The sequence below is a fragment of the Monodon monoceros genome, unplaced genomic scaffold (genome assembly GCF_005190385.1).
Source record: "Monodon monoceros isolate NGI ecotype Baffin Bay Population unplaced genomic scaffold, NGI_Narwhal_1 Super_Scaffold_20, whole genome shotgun sequence".
Taxonomy (NCBI): domain Eukaryota; kingdom Metazoa; phylum Chordata; class Mammalia; order Artiodactyla; family Monodontidae; genus Monodon; species Monodon monoceros.
Window position 1 is genome coordinate 73603040 of NW_021703777.1, and position 23900 is coordinate 73626939.

A 23900-nucleotide genomic window follows, 5' to 3' on the forward strand; every position below is an offset into this window, starting at 1 on the left:
TTGGTCTCTGTGAGATGAGAAGCCATTGGAGTATTGAATAGAGAAATGACATGACTTTTGATGGCTCTTAAAAGAAAATTATTCTGGCTGCTGTGAAGCTAAAGAAACCACGGTGGGCAAGAACAAAAGCAGATCATTTTGGAGACTGTTAGGGTAGGGGAGGTGAGAGAAGATGTTGGCTTGTACCAGGATGGGGGTAATGGAAGAGGTAGTGAGAAGTGGTCATCATCTGTATATGCTTTGAAGGTGCAACCTTCAAGTTGTTGCAGATAGACTGGACATAAGGTATGAGGGAAAGAGAAGATTCAAAGGTGACTCCATGTTTTTCGTCTTGAGCAGCTGGGTGAATGGTGATATAACTTTTTTTTTTTTTTTTTTGCGGTACGCGGGCCTCTCACTGCTGTGGCCTCTCCCATTGCGGAGCACAGGCTCCGGACACGCAGGCTCAGTGGCCATGGCTCACGGGCCCAGCCACTCCACGGCATGTGGGATCCTCCCGGACCGGGACACGAACCCGCGTCCCCCGCATCGGCAGGCGGACTCTCAACCACTGCGCCACCAGCTAAGCCTTGGTGATATCATTTATTAAGACTGGAACACTGGTACAGGAAAATCAAGAATTCTGTTTCGCACATAAGTTTGAGATGCCTAATAGGCTTCCAAATGGATATGCAGAGTGGGTAGTTCGGTAGAGGAATCTGGAGCTCAGGGGAGAGGTCTAAACTGAAGATGTTTATTTGGGATCATTAACATTTGAATGGTATTAAAACCAGTGTAACTAGATGAGATCATGGGGAGAGAATGTAAACAGAAAAGAAGTCTCAGGATTGAGCTCTGGGGCACTGTTAACAATGAGAGGTCAGGAAGAGAAGGATGATCCAGCAGAGGAGATTTAAAGAAAGTGGCTAGTGAAGTAGGACAATCAGGAAGGCTTGGTATTTTATGTAAGCCAAGTGAAGAAGGTATTTCAAGGGGGAGTGTTGTCTCTGTCAGAGGCTTTAGACCTTGGTACCTGCTGTTTGAACCTCCTTCCTGTTTATTAGCTTAAGTGTCACTTTCTCATATTCCCTAAACTATGTTAGAAATCCCTTCTGTATGCCCTGTAGCTACTATTAACGTTTATTTGTGTCTTCTTAAATTGCTATTTCAGTGTCTTCCTGTATGTAGACTTTAAACTCTACATACCAGGGCTGTTTATGTCTCAACTATTGTGACATCAGTGTTCATCTTAGTGCTTGGCATAGAAGAGGCTCTTTTTTATTTTTTTTAAACATCTTTATTGGAGTATAATTGCTTTACAATGGTGTGTTAGTTTCTGCTTTATAGCAAAGTGATTCAGCTATACATATACAAAGAAGAGGCTCTTGATAACAATTGTTTTGAGAGAACAGTATTCTAGTCTTCTGAAATATACTGACTGTTCACGTTTTATTAATTTGGCAGTTTATAGTTTGTGTTTTCAAAATCTTTTTCCATCTTATTGACGACACTGAATTTTATAAACTACATACAGATATCCACATGACTCAGGGTAGGACAGATGGCCTAGGTAAAATCATGAAGTGATTTTTTTAGGGACCTGACTTCTTATCTGTCTGAAATACTGGAGGCTTACCCTGTCTTTTCCAAACCAGGTGTGGCAGTTTGTATCACAATCCTCTGTTTTCCCATTTCTATCACATTCTTTCAGAATCCTGCTTGGGTCCTGTTTCTCATATATAATGAGAAATACATTCTACTTCCACACGTTCTCTTCTGGAAGAGCTCCATTTTACTGAAAGTAAAAATATTTGGAAATAACAGCGAGGCGAATGTCTGCGTGTTACATTAGCATTTTAGGAAAACTTCTGATATAATGACTTAAATTTTCAAAAGTCAGGACAGATAAATTACTACTGTGTTGTACCCCTGAAACTAATATACTATTGTTAAGTCTACTGTACTTCAATTTAAAAAAATATCAGAACAGATACATTTGAATTAGTAATTGAAAATAGAAGTTTGATGATATTAGTGATAGTTGCATTAGTATGTATCTTACTGTGTGTGCAAAGAAGGTATATAATTTTCTTGGTTTATAGATTCATTTCTTTGTGTGCCCTCCACATCCCCCACAAGGCTATTGTTTTTCTGTTAGGATAGTGATTCTCTCCTGAACTCTTTTTAGAGTTTAAAATAAATACAGATGAGACATCTGTAAGTGTTGCATTGGAACCATTAAGAAAAAGCTAAAGACTTGGAACTTTATGCTCAATTTATCTATGAGGCCTGCAAAACTAGAAATATATGTTCTGCAGTCTAATTTGGCTTCACGAAACAAACTTGTGATACTCAGCTATTAAGTGAAAAAATGTCCTAGTTACTTTCTGGAAAATGTTTTTCCAGTTTCTTTTAAGTATCATGAACCACACATTTTAAAACTTTTCATTTACAAAAAGAAAAAAAGCAGCTCACTGTGTTGACACTTTTTACAGCTAGAGAGACAACTGCATGAAGATGAAGAGTTTGCCAGAACATTAGCCATGTTGGATGAAGAACCCAAGACCAAAAAGGTGGTGTTTTACCAGGCTGTTTGCACTCTGAATATACAGTACAGATCAGTGTGCCCTTTCAGACCTGTGTAGTCTAGGCTCTGGAGATATAACCATGAATAACTCTGCTAGAGAGAAGCTAAATTATTTTCATTTATAAAAATGTTTTTGGAGAAGCTCATTGAGAAACTTCTTCTTCCTAAAGGAAGGTTGATAGAGCCAAAGCCAACCAAAACCCTTCTTCACAAAACAAGTTGTAACTTTTACTTACTGTCTGTCACAAAGGGGCTCTCATGTACTTGTTCAGAGAATAACATTTATAAAGATTCCAATGGAATCTAAAGTTTAATAACTTTAATATTACTGTCTTTTTAAAAACATAATTTTGCTGTTTCTAGTTAGCTAACTTTAAGATCTGTATTAGGACAGTCTCAAATAATAATGAGTATATTTTTGGGAATCTCTAAAAGCATCAAGATTTTTTTCTTTAAGCACTTGATCTCCAAATAATTAGCCTTATTTCTGTTGAATCACATTCTGTTAATATTGTCATTATCAATACCTGACTAAAAGATTTTACAGCAGGCAGGTATAATACAATAGGGTATGGTGGGGACTCTGTCATTTGAAATGCCTTACTTCATCTAAAGGCATTTAAATTAGAATTATTTAAAAAATATGCTGTGTCATGCACCCCAGTTTGTGACCTCTTTGTAAACTGGAGAGTTTTGGAGGAGCAGTGAAGAGAATGGACATTTTTTTCTCTTGAGAAAATACTCTATTTTTCTTTTGATCTTTAGATTGTTTTTAATTTACTCTTTTGGGTTTAGATTTTAGTTTTTAACTGCATAATGCTAACAATTTGAGAATGGAGATGAAACCAGCAGAAACAAGGCTTTCATTTTCAGACTCACAAGTGGGGAACAACTGGCATAATTTTTTATAGATGTATTTTTTATACCCTTTCATCTGTTTCCTCATCTGTAAAATTAAAAGTACTAAAACATGTTTCATTTGCCCCAGAAATTTTGTGTATAAATGAATGAAAATTTATTGTATTGTTCCTCTACTTTGGAAGATGACCCTTAATGTTTGGTTGATTTTAACAACGTATTTTGTGGTAATAGTTTTCCTGTTATTTGTCACATTTGACACTTTTTACGTTTTCTTAGGCTCAAAAGGACCCAGGGGAGAGAGAGACGTTTTCATCTGTGCAAGCCAGTTTATGTAAAGCAGAAAAACCTAAATATCCTCATAAAGGTAAAACTAGCAGAAAAAAGTAAGCTGGAACATTGATCTTTATCGAAGAAAATTCATGTAATCATTTTTAAACGTTCTGTTGAGTAATTGCCTGGTATTCTTAGATAGATACTTCATAGGAGTACTGGAGCGTGTTCTACTTAGATACCTGGATAAGCTGTTTGGATATTAGTTGGTGTAGAATGCCTGTCTGCTCTGATTGCGAGAAATGTATCATAGCTCTTGGCTTCATGTTTATTTCCAAGTGTAGTGCAACTGTGTGGACTTCGGTACATGAAGACAAAAGACTAGATGTTTCAGGCTGATAGAGGTGGCTCATAGTTATCCAGGTCATCTGAAGCTCTTCTGCTGGTTGTCTGTAGGTTTTAGTTTTTTTTTTTAGTGGTCCTGATATCTAACCATCTGTTAATATAGATGGGCTTAATCTTATAAGTATATCTGTTCATATAATTTTAGTCTTGAAATCCCAAGATTCTTTCAGACTTTATTACAATTTTTTATGTGACATATTTTAATTAGCAACTTTTCTGTGTGAATTTCAGATCATTGACGTTTATCTGTGGAATAAAGTCCATGTTCTCAGATGTAGTTTACCATATTATTTCAATTAGTGAGTAATTTATACTGAAAAAGGCAGATCGCTTAATTTGAACTGGTTATACAAAGAAGTAATATACAGATGTTTAATTTTTTTTTTTTTTTGCGGTATGAGGGCCTCTCACTGTTGTGGCCTCTCCCGTTGCGGAGCACAGGCTCCGGACGCGCAGGATCAGCGGCCATGGCTTACGGGCCCAGCCGCTCCGCGGTATGTGGGATCTTCCCGGACCGGGGCACGAACCCGTGTCCCCTGCATCAGCAGGCGGACCCCCAACCACTGCACCACCAGGGAAGCCCCGAAGAACTAAAATCTTAATGTGCATGTTATGAAGTCACCATATGATGTTGTGTCCTACTAAGATTATTCAGTTGAAAAATGAAAATATAATCTTGATATTGGGTATCATTTTCCACAAACAACAGTCATAATCTTTTCCTTCTTCCTAATAAAAACAGAACAATTTTCAGATGACAGAAAGAACTGCAGTCCTAAGAAGCAAACTAAATGTGAAAGTTCAAAAGAATCTCAGCAACATTCCAGGTCATCCACTCATAAAATAGGAGAAACTTCTTCTCCAAAAACCAGTTCCAAGCTGGCATCACTGAAAAAAAAAGAAGAAAGTTCTAATAAAGAAACAGAGCCTGTGGCCTCAAAAAGAAAAGAAAATGCCATTGAGTTGAAAGAGACAAGAACTCCTAAGAAAATCAAAAGTTCTCCAGCTAAAAAAGAGGTATAAATTTTCTAAAAGCGTATCATTTGGGGGCTGTGTGTTGGATCTTGGTTTGATTGTTTTCAAGTTTTATTTCTAACTTTATAAGTCATTATAGTACTTTTTTTAAAAAAATAAATTTATTTATTTTTGGCTGCGTTGGGTCTTCGTTGCTGCGCGCAGGCTTTCACTAGTTGTGGCGAGCAGGGGTTACTCTTCATTGCGGTGCGCGGGCTTCTCATTGCGGTGGCTTCTCTTGCTGCGGAGCACGGGCTCTGGGTACACAGGCTTCAGTAGTTGTGGCACGTGGGCTCACTAGTTGTGGCTCGCGGGCTCTAGAGCACAGGCTCAGTAGCTGTGGTGCACGGGCTTAGTTGCTCCACGGCATGTGGGATCTTCCCGGACCAGGGCTTGAACCCGTTTCCCCTGCATTGGCAGGCGGATTCTTAACCACTGTGCCACCCGGGAAGTCCCCCTTTTCGTTTTTTTTGCTTGGGGCTGGCAACTTGGCTTATACACCCAATCTACCCTGAGGTACGTGCCTTTAGAGAGAGTCAAAAGGTTTGAGAAGGGCTGATGGCAGGGATGTTTATAAGCCAGGCACGTGTAAATTGGGGAGTACCTCTGTAGCTAAAATTGTTAATATCAGGACCAAACACTGAAGTGACTTAATGTTTATTTATTGATATGTATTTTTAATTTTACATTAAATTTGCATGACTTTATTCAATTTCCTCTCCCTCTCCCCAAAGTCTATAAGTCCTGAAGATTCTGAAAAGAGACGAACTAATTATCAAGCTTATCGAAGCTACTTAAATCGAGAAGGTCCCAAAGCTCTGGGATCCAAAGAGATACCAAAGGTAAGAGTACTGAGAGGATATGTCATGGCCTCTGGCCTGTGGGTCCATGTATGTATTTACTATGTTTACAGTAGCAGAGAATTAATAATTAAAAATGAACAGAAAAGCCTTAGTCACCATCTTTACGAATTAGGTGATAGGCTACGGCAGTCACAAGATTAATGCTCTTTGCCTTCATGGTGCTTATGGTCTAACTCAGGAAAGAGACATTAAGTAAATTATTATTTAATTATAATTGTGATATGTGCCATAAGGGAACAATCCGAGATTCTTTTAGGGGGTGTAACAGAGGAACCTGGCCCTAAGAGGAGTTGTAAGTGGGGGAAAAGTATGACCAGATTTGCATTTCAAGGAGAGCACTCTGGCTGCTGAATATAGAGTGCAGTGGAGGGGGAGGAATAAATATAGGGAGATCAATTAGGGGAGATGGTGAGAAATAATAGTGACTTGTCTAGGCTAGTAGCAGTGAAAGGGCTGAGAAGTGAAGTAGCTTCAATGGAAGAGGCAAAATCTGTAGGACTTGGCTCTCTTTGGCGCATGTCTTTTGTATTATCAAGTTAACTTTCCAATCGAGATTATGTGCTATTGCCTTTAAGTTGCTCACAGGTTGTTAGATTTACTATCATAGGGGAAACAGCCAGAGAGAAGGGCAGGAGCTCAAACTTGTTCAGTTTTTTCAGAATTGAAACTTTCATTTTTTAACAATAGCAAGATATTCTGTAGGTACATTGCATCTGGTTGTTAAAGTGTTACAAGTTAACTAGTAGTTTAAATATTAAAAAAAAATGAGAATAGTATGAATGGATAATTTTAATACACTTCCCTAACCACGTTGGACGTATATTTTTTATTGCTGGTTTTATAAGTTTATTAAATGTTAACCTACATAAGAATTTCTCAGGATTTAATTTGTTCCTGCTTATTTGCTGTAAATTTCCTGTAAATTTTTTCATGCTGAGATTATTTATGATGTCAAATGAGAAAAATCAACTTCCTGCAGCTTTGATGCCAAATATTTCTTTGGAAAGCTGCCATGTAATTTTCTCTCTGCTTGAACACTTTGGTTTTTAGGGAGCTGAAAATTGCTTGGAAGGCCTTACGTTTGTAATCACAGGAGTGCTGGAGTCCATTGAACGAGATGAGGCCAAGTCTCTAATTGAGCGTTATGGAGGAAAAGTAACAGGAAATGTCAGCAAGAAAACAAACTACCTTGTCATGGGTCGTGATAGTGGTCAGTCCAAGAGTGATAAGGTGGGTACTGCTGTGTTCTCAGCACAGTGAAGTAGGCTGCTTGCCTTGGCAGGCTCTTCATGTGACCATATGTAGTATAATGTCCTTTACACAGAGTGAGATGAAGGAAAAAAATGGAAAAGTAATTTCTTCACTATATTATTTCTTCTCCACAGAAATGTTGTTTGGCTTTGACCCTGGGATTTTGGTTTTCCAGTTGAAGGCACAGTTCCTATTTACTTGGCTTTCTTAGTGTACTATTCTAGTCAAAATCTTGTTTTGAAGATAGAAGCAAATGAAGTTTTCCTCTTTTTCTAGTCCTAAGTATACCTATATATGCTGCTGTGGACTCCATCTTAAGTTTTTTAACTGGAAGATCTTTTTATTGGAAGGTCTGTTGGGTAGTATTGCATTTAGTTCCAAGTAATAGAATACCTGACTAACTGTGGTTTTGACAAATAGCTGCTTATTTCCTTACCTTATGAGAATTGCAGAGGCAGGCAGTTGCGGGGGATGGTTCAGCACCTCGGTGATGTAGCTAGACTTAGTGCCATCCTCCACTTCTGTCTTCATGCACGTTGCCTTGTGTTGCAAGGTAGCTGCCACTCTCAAGTTCACATATAAGGCAGGAAATAGGGAGCAGTGACAAGATGTTATACTAGCTGTGACTGACCTTATAAGAGTTTTCCTGGAAACACCTCTTACAGAATTCTGCTTAAGTCTCATTGGCCGGAGCTGTCACATGGCCATTCACAGCTACACGAGAGGTTGGGGAGGATGAGGACTTTTCTGATTCTCAGACCAATCATAAGTCATCACTTGGAGATGGACACATTGGAGTTCTGTTAGCAGGGATAAGGTAGAGGAGAGTGTCTGCCAGCCGATATGGCTTTGACCCTAGGGGCTTTGACCTTTGTAGGGCAGAGGGAAAGGTAAAGCAATCCACAGAAGTGGCAGTGTGATACCTCAGGTGCCAACCCACCACTCTTAGAGGAGGTATCTGTTATTTTCTTTTTTTTTTTTTTTTTTGCGGTATGCGGGCCTCTCACTGTTGTGGCCTCTCCCGTTGCGGAGCACAGGCTCCGGATGCACAGGCTCAGCGGCCATGGCTCACGGGCCCAGCCACTCCGCGGCACGTGGGATCCTCCCGGACCGGGGCACGAACCCGCGCCCCCTGCATCGGCAGGCGGACTCTCAACCACTGTGCCACCAGGGAAGCCCTATTTTCTTTCTTTTTAATGATACTTTTTCATGAACATGGTTTTAGAAAATATTCCAGTGTTATCTAATTTACAAATGTGGTTTTTCACCTTCTGACAAGCCTGAGAATCATATTTTTTTTTACAGAAAGTAATGGTTTCAATGATTTGCATTTTTAATTAATAGGCAGCAGCCTTGGGAACAAAAATTATTGATGAAGATGGCCTGTTGAATCTGATTCGAACTATGCCAGGCAAGAAGTCCAAGTATGAAATAGCAGCTGAAGCTGAGGTTTGTATACAATGAACTTGACTTATTTAAGTTGGTGTATAGCAACTTCCCTGTTTCATAGAGACATTTCTTGGGTGGATGCAGGTCTGTGGGCTAAAAAATTAGCTTTTCCTTCTACCACAAGTGAACTTACCTTATTTCCTTTTGGGTGGTGGGCTGTGCTGTAGGCTGTTGTCTTTGACGTGTCTCCTTACCTTTCTCAAAGGGGTATGAGGAGGAAGAGGGGACCTTGTATCGCACTTACCATATCTACTTAAACCGTCCATATTTTCCATAGTCTTGCAATAACATTGTGCAAAGGTTCTTGCTTAAGAGTTCTTTGAAGGAGATACTATAGGTATCAGCCTGGTAATATTTTCATTTAGAACTATATTAGGACTTTTCCAGTTGTGACAGAAACCAAGCCGATACTAGCTTTAGCAAAAAGGGAAAAATTTTGACTCACATAACTAAACTCTGGGCAGTCGGATGTAGGAACTACTGCATGTACAGACTGCAGTGATTTTAGGACCCTTTCAGTTTCTGTCTTTGTACTTCTCCTAGTGTTAGCTTTATTCATTTCCACTATATACAGGTCTTTTCCACGTGTAGAACACAGGGGTGCCAGCAGCCCAAGTTAAATGTCCCCAGCTCTGTCACCCAAGTGGTGAGGTGGTCTTCCGATTTATTCCAGTTAGAAAAATCTTGGGGAATGATTTGGATTAGCCCGTCATCAGTGTCCCCTAATGTTGACAGCTTACATAGCCGTAATACAGTTATCAAAACCAGGAGGTTCACATTGATGCCATGCTCTTAACTTCACAATTCCCCCCCGTTATCCTTAGGATCCCACACTGCACTGAGTTGTGTCTTCTTAGTCTCCTCCAATCTATGATAGTTCCTCAAGTCTTTCCTTCTCTTTTTATGACCTTGATTTGATGAGTACTAGTCAGTTGTTTTGTAGGATGTCTCTCAGTTTGGGTTGTTGATGTTTTCTCATGGTTAGATTGAGGTTATGCACTTTTGGCAAAGAAGACCACATAAGTGATACTCTGTCCTCCTCAGTGCATCGTATCAGCTGTGCATGATGTCGGTATGTCTTATTACTGGTGATGTTAACCTTTGTTACTTGGTTAAGATGATTTCTGCCTGGTTTTCCCACCAGTGAAGTGATAGTTTTTCCCCTTTGTAACTGATAAATATCTTGGGGAGATACTTTAATACCTTGTTGTTCCTCAAACATTCACCCACTAATTTTAGCACCCACTCACTGGTAAAGAGGCACTTTTCTTTTTTTAAACATCTTTATTGGAGTATAATTGCTTTACAATGGTGTGTTAGTTTCTGCTTTATAACAAAGTGAATCAGTTATACATATACATATGTTCCCATATCTCTTCCCTCTTGTGTCTCCCTCCCTCTCACCCTCCCTATCCCACCCCTCTAGGTAGTCACAAAGCACCGAGCTGATCTCCCTGTGCTATGCGGCTGCTTCCCACTAGCTAGCTCTTTTACGTTTGGTAGTGTATATATGTCCATGCCGCTCTCTCACTTTGTCACAGCTTACCCTTCCCCCTCCCCATATCCTCAAGTCCATTCTCTAGTAGGTCTGTGTCTTTATTCCCATCTTACCCCTAGGTTCTTTATGACCTTTTTTTTTTTTCTTAGATTCCATATATATGTGTTAGCGTACGGTATTTGTTTTTCTCTTTTTGACTTACTTCACTCTGTATGACAGACTCTAGGCCCATCCACCTCACTACAAATAAATCAATTTCATTTCTTTTTATGGCTGAGTAATATTCCATTGTATATATGTGCCACATCTTCTTTATCCATTCATCTGTCGATGGACACCTAGCTTGTTTCCATATCCTGGCTATTGTAAATAGAGCTGCAATGAACATTGTGGTACATGACTCTTTTTGAATTATGGTTTTCTCAGGGTATATGCCCAGTAGTGGGATTGCTGGGTCGTATGGTAGTTCTATTTTTAGTTTTTTGAGGAACCTCCATACTGGTCTCCGTAGTGGCTGTATCAATTTACATTCCCACCAACAATGCAGAGGCACTTTTTTTTTTATTGAGACATTATTCACACATCATAAAATTCACCCTTTTAAAATGTACGTTAGTGGTTTTTAGTATATTCACAAGACTGTGCAGCTGTCACCACTGTCTATTCCAGAACATTTTCATCACTCCCCACAGACACGCTACACCCATTAGCAGTCACTCTTCATTCCCACCCCTGGCAACCACTACTCTACTTTCTGTCTATGGATTTGCCTGTTCTGGAAATTTTCTATAAAGGGAAACATGTAATATGTGGTCTTTTTTTCTGGCTTTTTTCACTTAGCATCGTGTTTTCAAGGTTCAGCTATTTTGAAGTATAAATCAGTGCTTCACTCCTTTTTATTGGTGATTAGTATTCCATTGTGTGGGTATACCACATTTTGTTTATTTGTTCATCTTTTGATGGCCATTTTGGGTTGTTTCCATTTTTTTGGCTATAAAATATAATTATTTGTATATATAAAATAAAATAATGCTGCTATGAACATTTGTGTACGAGTTTTTGTGGAGAAATTAAATATTAACTAGTCAGAAAACAAATTCTTAATCCTTTACCTTTTTTTATTTTTTATTTTTTGGCGGTACGCGGGCCTCTCACTGTTGTGGCCTCTCCCGTTGCGGAGCACAGGCTCTGGACGCGCAGGCTCAGTGGCCATGGCTCATGGGCCCAGCCGCTCCGTGGCATGTGGGACCTTCCCGGACCGGGGCACGAACCCGCGTCCCCTGCATTGGCAGGCGGACTCTCAACCACTGCGGCACCAGGGAAGCCCCTTTACGTTTTTTTAAACTGATTTTATAATACTTATTACTTTCAAAAAACTAATATATTCTCATTTTAAAAATTGTATTTGGGTGCTTTTTGGTGTGCTGTTAATTTTTTTAAGGTTTGGAAGGTGGGGATTTCCACAAATAGCAGGGTCCATTGTGAAAAGACAGACCCAGGTTGGGTAGCTCATTTGGATATCTTAGATTGCCCTCTAGAGTACATTTAGAAGGATAGAAATTCTCTATATCTCATCAGGTTTCTTTTTTCCTCCAATTTTTAAGATGAAGAAAGAAAAATCCAAATTGGAAAGAACACCCCAAAAAAATGACCAAGGAAAAAGAAAAATTAGTCCAACTAAGAAGGAATCAGAATCTAAAAAGTGCAGACTGACTCCCAAAAAGCAAAGCTCTATAAAGTCAATAAAAAAGGAAACAAGTATGTTTCAGAGAGGCCTGGACTTCAAGGAGCAGGTGGCTGAGGAAACAAATGGTGACAGCTGGGCTAGGAATTTGGCTGATGACAGCAGTGAAAACAAAGTGGAGAATTTGCTCTGGGTGGATAAATATAAGCCATCCTCGCTCAAGACCATAATTGGACAGCAAGGTGACCAGAGCTGTGCCAACAAACTCCTACGCTGGCTCCAAAACTGGCACAAGAGTCCATCCGAAGATAAGAAACACGGTGATTTTACAGCTTCATTCATTTTTCTGTGTGTCTGTCACCATGTCATTGCTCAGTGACACATGTGTTAGGAAGTGTAGTAGTTGGTTCATTGATCTCTCAGCAAGCATTTATTGAGAGCCTGCTCTGAGCCTAGGTGCTGTGCTAGACCCCGGGAATGCTATTGTGAACAAAACACAGTCCCCTTTAAGGCACTCCTGGTCAGTGAGGGAGACGTAGGTAAACCAGTAATTAAAAATGTATTGTGCTAAGTACTGTTACAGGGTTAAGTATAGGGTCCTCAGGGGGTGGAAGTGTGTGGTCAGGGATTCCCATCCCTAGAGGAAGAGATATCTAAGCTAAGACTTGGAAACTAAGAAGGAGTTAGCTAAGTGAAGGGAGGGGAGTGTCGGGTGGGAGAGCATACATGTACCAAGGTCCGAGACATGTGAGAGCAAGACCCCTGAGAGGGCCAGAGAGACTTGGGAGGAAAGGTGCAAATAAAAAGCTGAGGCACGTTTACTGAGTAGGCAGCCTGAGGATCCCAGTAGCATGTTTGCTTTTGGTAGGCACGGAAAATGAACAGTTGCAATATATATTTAATGTCCAAAGTGTTTATTATTGGAACTGAAGTTTCCAATCACAAATGTTAGTAGTGTTGTCTTGAGCTCTAGCCACAGCCCTGGGCGATACTGTGTGAGAAATAAGAAGGAAAAATTTAGTGAGCATCATAGTGAATTCCCAAAGCAATGACTGGGTTATTAATGTCTAGGTGGTCACTAGACATTGGCCAACAATGCCAGTTTATTTTATTTATAACAGATAATATAATTGTAATAATACAGGGTTAAACTTAAGCTGACCCCTTTTCTCTTTCCAACACCAAGTAAAAGGTGGCATAAGTGCTTTGTGTACCTAGAGAAGACTTTTTAAGGCTTCGGGTGAACTATAGTCCGTTTTCCCATGCCTGAAGTAGGTTTAACCATCTCCCTCTCAGTCCTTGTATATGAATTGAGAACCCATTATGTGCCAGGTCCCCATGTGATAAGGGGAGGAGTTGAGCTGGGCAGGATAGTTGCAGATACAGCATTTTCAGTTCATTATTTTTGTGATCATGTAGGTGACTGTGCTTGTTAGTATTTACTGAGACATGCCAGGCTCTGTGCTCAGCATGTCCATCCTCACAGCATGCCCACTAGACGCATTACTATTGTTACCCTCATTTTACAAAGGAGGAAACAGACACAGAGGGGTTAAGTCACTTCTGAAGTTCTCCCAGCTGCTGGTGAGCGGTAGAGTTAGGATCAGAGCCCAGGTAGTGTGCTCCATGACCTGTGCTTTTGTAGGAAAGGAAACTCATAAGATTATTGTTTCAGATCAGGGTTTTAAAGTTTTCATGTTTTATTTTGAGTGGAGGTGAGATAGGGAGTAGAATTTCACCAAATGCTCTGGAAACTGTTGTTTATACTTTGTAAAAAATATTCTGCAAATTTCGAACTAAACTGGAGGTGCTTCTGATGCTAACTTTACGCAGTTATTCCTGCCATTCCTGCATTTCTGTTAGGTAGTAGAGGTTAACATTCTGGAACTTCTTTTTTCCTAGCAGCAAAGTTTGGTAAATTTGCTGGCAAAGATGATGGCTCCAGTTTTAAAGCTGCATTGCTCTCAGGCCCTCCCGGTGTTGGCAAAACAACCACAGCTTCTCTGGTTTGTCAGGTGGGTATTCTGTCCTTACTTTTCTAAAATCAAACCTCTAGAACTTGCTTTGGTTCTGGGCATATTTGTCATTTTCATCCTTTTTTAAATATTGGTAATTATAATAATAGGTGATATTCACTTGTGTGCCAGACAGTGTGCAAATAAGCCCTTGGGTGTATAATCTTATAGATAATATGTCTTACAGACTCTTGTAGATACAGATATCTTATATACCCTTGTAGGAAGAATGCTGTGTACTCAGTATAGGTACTGTTGCCATCCTCATGTGACAAACGAAACAGGCTTATAGAGGAGGGTGGTGGCACAGTGTGAACCCAGGTAGTCTAACTCTTCACTGCTATGGGATCCTGCCTTTGCTCTTGTTGTCTCTACAGCTGCCATATCTCTGGACAATGAGAGGACGAGGCACTAGAGCCAAGCAGGGCTCATGTATCAGGATGCTATGAAACGATACATGAAATAGTATCAGCATAATAAAATGAGAGGTTTTAAACTTACTTTAAATTTATTGCTGGATTGGGACTTCCCTGGTGGCGCAGTGGTTAAGACTCCATCCTCCCAATGCATGGGGCCCGGGTTCAATCCCTGGTCAGGTAAATAGATCCCACATACATGCTGCAACTAAAGAGTTCACATGCTGCAACTAAGGAGCCTGTGTGCTGCAACTAAGACCCGGTGCAACCCAATAAATAAATATATATATATATTTAAAAAATTTATTGCTGGGGCTTCCCTGGTGGCACAGTGGTTGGGAGTCCGCCTGCCGATGCAGGGGATGCGGGTTCGTGCCCCGGTCTGGGAAGATCCCACATGCCGCGGAGCGGCTGGGCTCGTGAGCCATGGCCGCTGAGCCTGCGCGTCCGGAGCCTGTGCTCCGCAATGGGAGAGGCCAGAATAGTGAGAGGCCCGCGTACCGCAAAAAAAAAAAAAAAAAAATTATTGCTGGATTTCCCAACCCTCTGTTGGATAGGCTGGTGGTTCCATTTAGTCTTTGTTGTATGGACCAGACCATAAATTTTTAGTTGGTGTAATAACTATATATTTTCTACTCTATTATTTAACATTTAAAAAAACAAAAAATTTTTTCCCTAGTCTTTACAGTTGTGAAGATGGCTCTTTTTTCCCTTTATTATTATCATTACTTTTTTGGGGAATTGAATTACGGTCTTTCATAATGCCTTATGATCAACATAATGATCAATTTTGGGAAATAAGTCCAAATTACTTTTCACAATTTGACAGGAAGATTGTGTATTGGGATAGTTTGACAAAGAATGATTTAACTGTATAGTTTATCTTGAAGAGTAAATAATTACTTTTTGTTATCCTAATAAAGATTAATTCTAGATCTACTATTGAAATTTTAGGATGGTTATATTTAATTCTTTTGGGGACTTTAAGAAGCAAACTTCTTAAAATTGCTTGTGTTCAAATATACTCTTCCAGATTAGTGCTATGTGAGCTGAGGTTTGAAGACCAAACTTGTGTGTTTACATGTGTCTGGTATGTTATGTATATGATATTTTAAAAAAATCTCTTAGTAATGTGAGGCATATTATAGTTCATCTTATTGTCTGTTAGTATCCTACTTTATCTTTTCACCCATGGTTACTTATGTGACTTCTCTACCCTCTTTCTTTCTTAATTGCCTTGTTTTTGGGGGGTGAGTTATTAATTTGCATTGTGATAGTAATGGTGACCAATATTTTGATTAGGAATTGGGATATAGCTACGTGGAACTGAATGCAAGTGACACTCGGAGTAAGAACAGTTTGAAGGAGATTGTTGCTGAATCGCTGAATAATACCAGCATCAAAGGCTTTTATTCAAGTACGTGGATTTTTAAACTGGTTTTTTTTTGGTGGAGGGGAGAGGTTATGTAAGAAAAACAGTTAATTTCAATGTTCAGTAACCAGTATTGAACATTACTATGTGCCAGGCACCCTTCTAAGTCCTAGAGCTAATGAGAGAATAAGAAAAGCCTCTGACATAATTCTGATAGGACAGTAGTTAACTTTTCTTTTTTTTTTTTGCGGTACGCGGGCCTCTCACTGCTGTGGCCTCTCCTGCTGCGGAGCACAGGCTCCGGATGCTCAGGCTCAGCGGCCATGGCTCACGGGCCCAGCCACTCCGTGGCATGTGGGATCCTCCTGGACCGGGGCACGAACCCATGTCCCCTGCATTGGCAGGTGGACTCCCAACCACTGTGCCACCAGGGAAGCCAGTAGTTAACTTTTTTTTTTGGTCAGGTCTTGGTGGTTTCTGAGAATGTGATAAAAATGTATATGTGGACACATTTATGCAGATTTTAGAGGATTCAAAAGTGAATCCTGTGAAGAGAGAAAGTTGATAAATAATACAGTGCGATGAGAGAGGAGATAAAGGCTGTAAGTGAAGGAATGATTCTGTTTGAGACATTGGGGAAAACTACCAGTAAAAGGGTGACGTTTGTTCAAAGGGCCTTGAAAAATGAGAAAGAGAATAGTTTGTGGGTGGAAGAGGTTATTTCAGGCAAAGGTGGTAGAGGAGGAGAAAGGACATAGTGTGAAAGTGCCACTGTGTTTCAAGTTGTGGCTAGTGGTCTGGCATGGCCAGAGTTTATGTGGAAAATAAGATACCCAAATTACAGACTATACTGCATATTTAGAATCTACAGTATATTGCATGGTCACCTGAATGGTAGAAGATGATAAAAAGAATTTGCTCAGGAAATGTCACTCTTATACATGATTGGGGGGAGTATAAATCAGTACAGCTCTGGAGAGCAATCTGACAGTATTGCTCAAAGTTGAATTATACATACCCTTTAACCCAGAAAATCCAGTTCCTGGAATTTAGCAACCGTTACACTTGTATATATGCAAAATGACAGATATATGTAGGGGTATTCATTGCACATGATTCATAATAGCAAAAGATTGGAGGCATTTCATATTTTATCAGTGGAAAGTGGTTAATTATGATGTATGTGTAAAATGGAATATTTAAATAGCCTTTAATAAATAAGGTGTTCTGTATGTGCAGATAAGGAACAGATCACAAAATCATATTAAATGATAAAACCAAGGTGTATGTTTTTATGTACACATGTTTTTAATATGTATAGAATGTCTCTTAAGGGATATACGTACAGGAGACAGTTCCCATTGTTTGCCTCTAGAAACTGCATATCCTAGGAGACAGAGGTGGGAAAGAATTTCTTTTCACTGCTTACTCTTGTGCCTCTTGAATTTCACGCCATGGACATGTGTTACATAGATACATTTTTAAAGCAGCCGTGTTTGAACAATTGTGATTTTGTTTGTGTCCCGTCCCATTGCTTCTCAACGTGGGGCAGGTGGAGCAGCCCATTCAGTAGGCACGAAACACGCTCTCATCATGGATGAAGTAGATGGCATGGCCGGCAATGAGGACAGGGGAGGAATTCAGGTAATGAAATCACCGTATTTTTGAAGTTTTACTGTTGATTTTTATTTTTTAAAAAATATATATATTTAAAGAACTAATTATCATGCTGTGATATTTACGGCAATTCAGGCATGTTGCTGAGGAGGTTTTAAAACCTAAAATACATACGTTGTGTGGTATTTTGTTGTTCTTTTATAAATTGTTTTTATGTTGCAAATTTTCCTTTCAGGAATTAATTGGCCTGATAAAACATACAAAAATTCCCATTATTTGTATGTGCAATGATAGAAATCATCCCAAGATTCGATCTTTGGTTCATTATTGTTTTGATCTTCGTTTTCAAAGACCTCGGGTTGAACAAATTAAGGTATGATAATTGGAATATTTTTCTCCATCACACTGTCCTATATATTTTTGGGTCAATTTTTTTTCTTTTTTCATTTCTAAATCTTGACAATATATTGTGTTGTCTAGGGTATGGGAAAGGGTATTTTCATATGTTAATGACAGATGTATAAATGAGTACAATTTGGGGAGGAACTATAGCTGTTACAGTTTTAACATAAATGTAACTTTTAAACCAGTGCTTTAAGTTCTGAGCTTTATCACAGCATATACACAGAGAAAATATGATTTCTTTTTTGTTTGTTTTTTTATACTGCAGGTTCTTATTAGTCATCAATTTTATATACATGAGTGTATACATGTCAATCCCAATCGCCCAATTCAGCACACCACCATCCCCACACCACTGTGGTTTTCCCCCCTTGGTGTCCATACGTTTGTCCTCTACATCTGTGTCTCAACTTCTGCCCTGCAAACTGGTTCATCTGTACCATCTTTCTAGGTTCCACATACGTGCATTAGTATACAATATTTGTTTTTCTCTTTCTGACTTACTTCACTTTGTATGACAGTCTCTAGATCCATCCACGTCTCAACAAATGACTCAGTTTCGTTCCTTTTTAGGGCTGAGTAATATTCCATTGTACATATGTACCACAACTTGTTTATCCATTCGTCTTTCGATGGGCATTTAGGTTGCTTCCATGACCTGGCTATTGTAAATAGTGCTGCAGTGAACATTGGGGTGCATGTGTCTTTATGAATTATGGTTTCCTCTGGGTATATGCCCAGTAGTGGGATTGCTGGATCATATGGTAATTCTATTTTTAGTTTTTTAGGAACCTCCATACTGTTCTCCATAGTGGCTGTATCAATTTACATTCCCACCAACAGTGCAAGAGGGTTCCCTTTTCTGCACACCCTCTCCGGCATTTGTTGTTTGTAGATTTTCTGATGATGCCCATTCTAACTGGTGTGAGGTGATACCTCATTGTAGTTTTGATTTGCATTTCTCTAATAATTAGTGATGTTGAGCAGCTTTTCATGTGCTTCTTGGCCATCTGTATGTCTTCTTTGGAGAAATGTCTTTTTAGGTCTTCTGCCCATTTTTGGATTGGGTTGTTTGTTTCTTTAATATTGAGGTGCACAAGCTGTTTATATATTTTGGAGATTAATCCTTTGTTGATCCGTTTGCAAATATTTTCTCCCATTCTGAGGGTTTTCTCTTCGTCTTGTTTATGGTTTCCTTTGCTGTGCAAACGCTTTTAAGTTTCATTAGGTCCCATTTGTTTATTTTTGTTTTTATTTCCATTACTCTAGGAGGTGGATCAAAAAAGATCTTGCTGTGATTTATGTTAGAGAGTGTTCTTCCTATGTTTTCCTCTAAAAGTTTTATAGTGTCTGGTCTTACATTTAGGTCTCGAATCCATTTTGAGTTTATTTTTGTGTATGGTGTTAGAGAGTGTTCTAATTTCATTCTTTTACATGTAGCTGTCCAGTTTTCCCAGCACCACTTATTGAAGAGACTGTCTTTTTTCCATTGTATATCTTTGCCTCCTTTGTCATAGATTAGTTGACCATAGGTGCATGGGTTTATCTCTGGGCTTTCTATCTTGTTCCATTGATCTGTGTTTCTGTTTTTGTGCCAGTACCATATTGTCGTGATTACTGTAGCTTTGTAGTATAGTCTGAAGTCAGGGAGTCTGATCCCTCCAGCTCCGTTTTTTTCCCTCAAGACTGCTTTGGCTATTTGGGATCTTTTGTGTCTCCATACAAATTTTAAGATGATTTGTTCTAGTTCTGTAAAAACTGCTTGGTAATTTGATAGGGATTGCATTGAAACTGTAGATTGCTTTGGGTAGTATAGTCATTTTCACAATATTGATGCTTCCAATCCAAGAACATGGTATATCTCTCCATCTGTTGGTATCATCTTTAATTTCTTTCATCAGTGTCTTATAGTTTTCTGCATACAGGTCTTTTGTCTCCCTAGGTAGGTTTATTCCTAGGTATTTTATTCTTTTTGTTGCAGTGGTAAATGGGAGTGTTTCCATAATTTCTCTTTCAGATTTTTCATCATTAGTGTATAGGAATGCAAGAGATTTCTGTGCATTAATTTTGTATCCTGCAGCTTTACCAAATTCATTGATTAGCTCTAGTAATTTTCTGGTGGCATTTTTAGGATTCTCTATGTATAGTATCATGTCATCTGCAAACAGTGACAGTTTTACTACTTCTTTTCCAATGTGTATTCCTTTTTTTTCTTTTTCTTTTCTGATTGCCGTGGCTAGGACTTCCAAAACTATGTTGAATAATAGTGGTGAGAGTGGACATCCTTGTCTCGTTCCTGATCTTAGAGGAAATGCTTTCAGTTTTTCACCATTGAGAATGATGTTTGCTGTGGGTTTGTTGTATATGGCCTTTATTAAGTTGAGGTAGGTTCCCTCTATGCCCACTTTCTGGAGAGTTTTTATCATAAATGGGTGTCGAATTTTGTCAAAAGCTTTTTCTGCATCTATTGAGATGATCATGGTTTTTATTCTCCAGTTTGTTAATATGGTGTATCACACTGATTGATTTGTGTATATTGAAGAATGCTTGCATCCCTGGGATAAATCCCACTTGATCATGGTGTATGATCCTTTTAATGTGTTGTTGGATTCTGTTTGCTAGTATTTTGTTGAGCATTTTTGCATCTATATTCACTAGTGATATTGGTCTGTAATTTTCTTTTTTTGTAGTATCTTTGTCTGGTTTTGGTATCAGGGTGATGGTGGCCTCATAGAATGAGTTTGGGAGTGTTCCTTCGTGTGCAGTTTTTTGGAAGAGTTTAAGAAGGATGGGTGTTAGCTCTTCTCTAAATGTTTGATAGAATTCACCTGTGAAGCCATCTGGTCCTGGACTTCTGTTTGTCGGAAGATTTTTAATCACAGTTTCAATTTCATTACTTGTGATTGGTCTGTTCATATTTTCTGTTTCTTCCTGGTTCAGTCTTGGAAGGTTATACCTTTCTAAGAATTTGTCCATTTCTTCCAGGTTGTCCGTTTTATTGGCATAGAGTTGCTTGTAGTAATCTCTCATGATCTTTTGTATTTGTGCAGTGTCAGTTGTTACTTCTCCTTTTTCATTTCTAATTCTATTGATCTGAGTCTTCTCCCTTTTCTTCTTGATGAGTCTGGCTAATGGTTTATCAATTTTGTTTATCTTCTCAAAGAACCAGTTTTTAGTTTTAATGATCTTTGCTATCGTTTCCTTCATTTCTTTTTCATTTATTTCTGATCTGATCTTTATGATTTCTTTCCTTCTGCTCACTTTGGGGTTTTTTGTTCTTCTTTCTCTAATTGCTTTAGGTGCAAGGTTAGGTTGTTTATTCGAGATATTTCCTGTTTCTTAAGGTAGGATTGTATTGCTATAAACTTCCCTCTTAGAACTGCTTTTGCTGCATCCCGTAGATTTTGAGTCGTCGTGTCTCCATTGTCATTTGTTTTAGGTATTTTTTGATTTCCTCTTTGATTTCTTCAGTGATCACTTCGTTATTAAGTAGTGTACTGTTTAGCCTCCATGTGTTTGTATTTTTTACAGATCTTTTCCTGTAATTGATATCTAGTCTCATAGCGTTGTGGTCGGAAAAGATACTTGATACAATTTCAATTTTCTTAAATTTACCAAGGCTTGATTTGTGACCCAAGATATGACCTGTCCTGGATAATGTTCCATGAGCACTTGAGAAAAATGTGTATTCTGTTGTTTTTGGATGGAATGTCCTATAAATATGAATTAAGTCCATCTTGTTTATCATTTAAAGCTTGTGTTTCCTTATTTATTTTCATTTTGGATGATCTGTCCATTGGTGGAAGTGGGGTGTTAAAGTCCCCTTCTATGAATGTGTTACTATCGATTTCCCCTTTTATGGCTGTTAGTATTTGCCTTATGTATTGAGGTGCTCCTATGTTGGGTGCATAAATATTTACAATTGTTATATCTTCTTCTTGGATCGATCCCTTGATCATTATGCAGTGTCCTTCTTTGTCTCTTCTAATAGTCTTTATTTTAAAGTCTATTTTGTCTGATATGAGAGTTGCTACTCCAGCCTTCATTTGGTTTCCATTTGCATGAAATATCTTTTTCCATCCCCTTACTTTCAGTCTGTATGTGTCTCTAGGTCTGAAGTGGGTCTCTTGTAGACAGCATATATATGGGTCTTTTTTTTGTATCCATTCAGCCAATCTGTGTCTTTTGGTGGGAGCATTTAGTCCATTTACATTTAAGGTAATTATCGATATGTATGTCCTTATTCCCATTTTCTTAATTGTTTTGGGTTCGTTAATGTAGGTCTTTTCCTTCTGTTGTGTTTCTTGCCTAAAGAAGATCCTTTAGCATTTGTTGTAAAGCTGGTTTGGTGGTGCAGAACTCTCAGCTTTTGCTTGTCTGTAAAGGTTTTGATTTCTCCACATCAAATCTGAATGAGATCCTTGCTGGGTAGAGTAATCTTGGTTGCAGGTTTTTCTCCTTCATCACTTTAAATATGTCCTGCCGGTCCCTTCTGGCTTGCAGAGTTTCTGCTGAAAGATCAGCTGTTAACCTTATGGGGATTCCTTGTGTGTTATTTGTTGTTTTACCCTTGCTGCTTTTAATATGTTTTCTTTGTATGTAATTTTTGACAGTTTGATTAATATGTGTCTTGGCGTATTTCTCCTTGGATTTATCCTGTATGGGACGCTCTGTGCTTCCTGGGCTTGATTAACTATTTCCTTTCCCATATTAGGGAAGTTTTCAACTATAATCTCTTCAAATATTTTCTCAGTCCCTTTCTTTTTCTCTTCTTCTTCTGGAACCCCTATAATTCGAATGTTGGTGCATTTAATGTTGTTCCAGAGGTCTCTTGAGACTGTCCTCAGTTCTTTTCATTCCTTTTTCTTTATTCTGCTCTGCAGTAGTTATTTCCACTATTTTATCTTCTAGGTCACTTATCCGTTCTTCTGCCTCAGTTATTCTGCTATTGGTCCCATCTAGAGTATTTTTAATTTTATTTATTGTGTTGTTCATCGTTGTTTGTTTCATCTTTAGTTCTTCTAGGTCCTTGTTAAATGTTTCTTGCATTTTGTCTATTTCGAAGATTTTGGATCATCTTTACTATCATTATTCTGAATTCTTTTTCAGGTAGACTGTCTATTTCCTCTTCATTTATTAGGTCTGGTGGGTTTTTATCTTGCTCCTTCATCTGCTGTGTGTTTTTCTGTCTTCTCATTTTGCTTATCTTACTGTGTTTGGGGGGTCTCCTTTTTGCAGGCTGCAGGTTCGTAGTTCCCATTGTTTTTGGTGTCTGTCCCCAGTGGCTGATGTTGGTTCAGTGGGCTGTGAAGGCTTCCTGGTGGAGGGGACTAGTGCCTGTGTTCTGGTGGATGAGGCTGGATCTTGTCTTTCTGGTGGGCAGGTCCACGTCTGGTGGTGTGTTTTGGGGCGTCTGTGGACTTATTATGATTTTAGGCAGCCTCTCTGCTAATGGGTGGGGTTGTGTTTCTGTCTTGCTCGTTGTTTGGCATAGGGTGTCCAGCACTGTAGCTTGCTGGTCATTGAGTGAAGCTGGGTGCTGGTGTTGAGATGGAGATCTCTGGGAGATTTTCGCTGTTTGATATTATGTGGAGCTGGGAGGTCTCTTGTGGACCAGTGTCCTGAAGTTGGCTCTCCCACCTCAGAGGCACAGCACTGACTCCTGGCTGCAGCACCAAGAGCCTTTCATCAACACGGCCTAGAATAAAAGGGAGGAAAAGTAGAAAGAAAGATACAAAAACAAAGAGAGAAAGAAAGAAAGAAAGAGAAAGAAAGAAAGGGAGGGAGGGAGGAAGGAAGGAGGGAAGGAAGCAAAAAAAGAAAGAAAGAAAGAAGATAAAGTAAAATAAAGTAAGATAAAATATAATAAAGTTATTAAAATAAATAATTATTAAGAAAAAAATTAAAAAAAACAAAACTGGACGGATAGAACCCTAGGACAAATGGTGGAAGCAAAGCTATACAGACAAAAATCTCACACAGAAGCATAGACATACACACTCACAAAAAGAAGAAAAGGGGAAAAATTAATAAATCTTGCTCTCAAAGTCCACCTCCTCAATTTGGGATGATTCGTTGTCTAAAGGAGGGAAGGAAGGAAAGAAAGAAAGAAAGAAGATAAAGTAAAATAAAATAAAGTTATTAAAATAAAAAATATTAAGAAAATAAAGAAAACAAAACCCGGACGGATAGAACCCTAGGACAAATGGTGGAAGCA

At 38.9% G+C, this 23900-nt stretch overlaps 1 protein-coding gene across 3 annotated transcripts in view; it reads left to right on the forward strand.

Annotated features, from left to right (window-relative positions):
* The window catches only part of RFC1 (replication factor C subunit 1), an 83108-nt gene that overhangs the window by 45611 nt on the left and 13597 nt on the right, over window positions 1-23900 (forward strand). For 2 of the 3 annotated variants that reach the window (XM_029234604.1, XM_029234602.1), the window contains exons 7-17: window positions 2475-2552; window positions 3704-3791; window positions 4845-5119; window positions 5851-5958; window positions 7030-7209; window positions 8575-8679; window positions 11782-12181; window positions 13764-13876; window positions 15595-15709; window positions 17217-17308; window positions 17517-17654. In XM_029234604.1, coding sequence (XP_029090437.1) covers window positions 2475-2552; window positions 3704-3791; window positions 4845-5119; window positions 5851-5958; window positions 7030-7209; window positions 8575-8679; window positions 11782-12181; window positions 13764-13876; window positions 15595-15709; window positions 17217-17308; window positions 17517-17654 — 1692 coding nt within the window. The remainder of the gene's footprint in view (window positions 1-2474; window positions 2553-3703; window positions 3792-4844; window positions 5120-5850; window positions 5959-7029; window positions 7210-8574; window positions 8680-11781; window positions 12182-13763; window positions 13877-15594; window positions 15710-17216; window positions 17309-17516; window positions 17655-23900) is intronic. The other variant, XM_029234603.1, reaches the window with a different exon arrangement.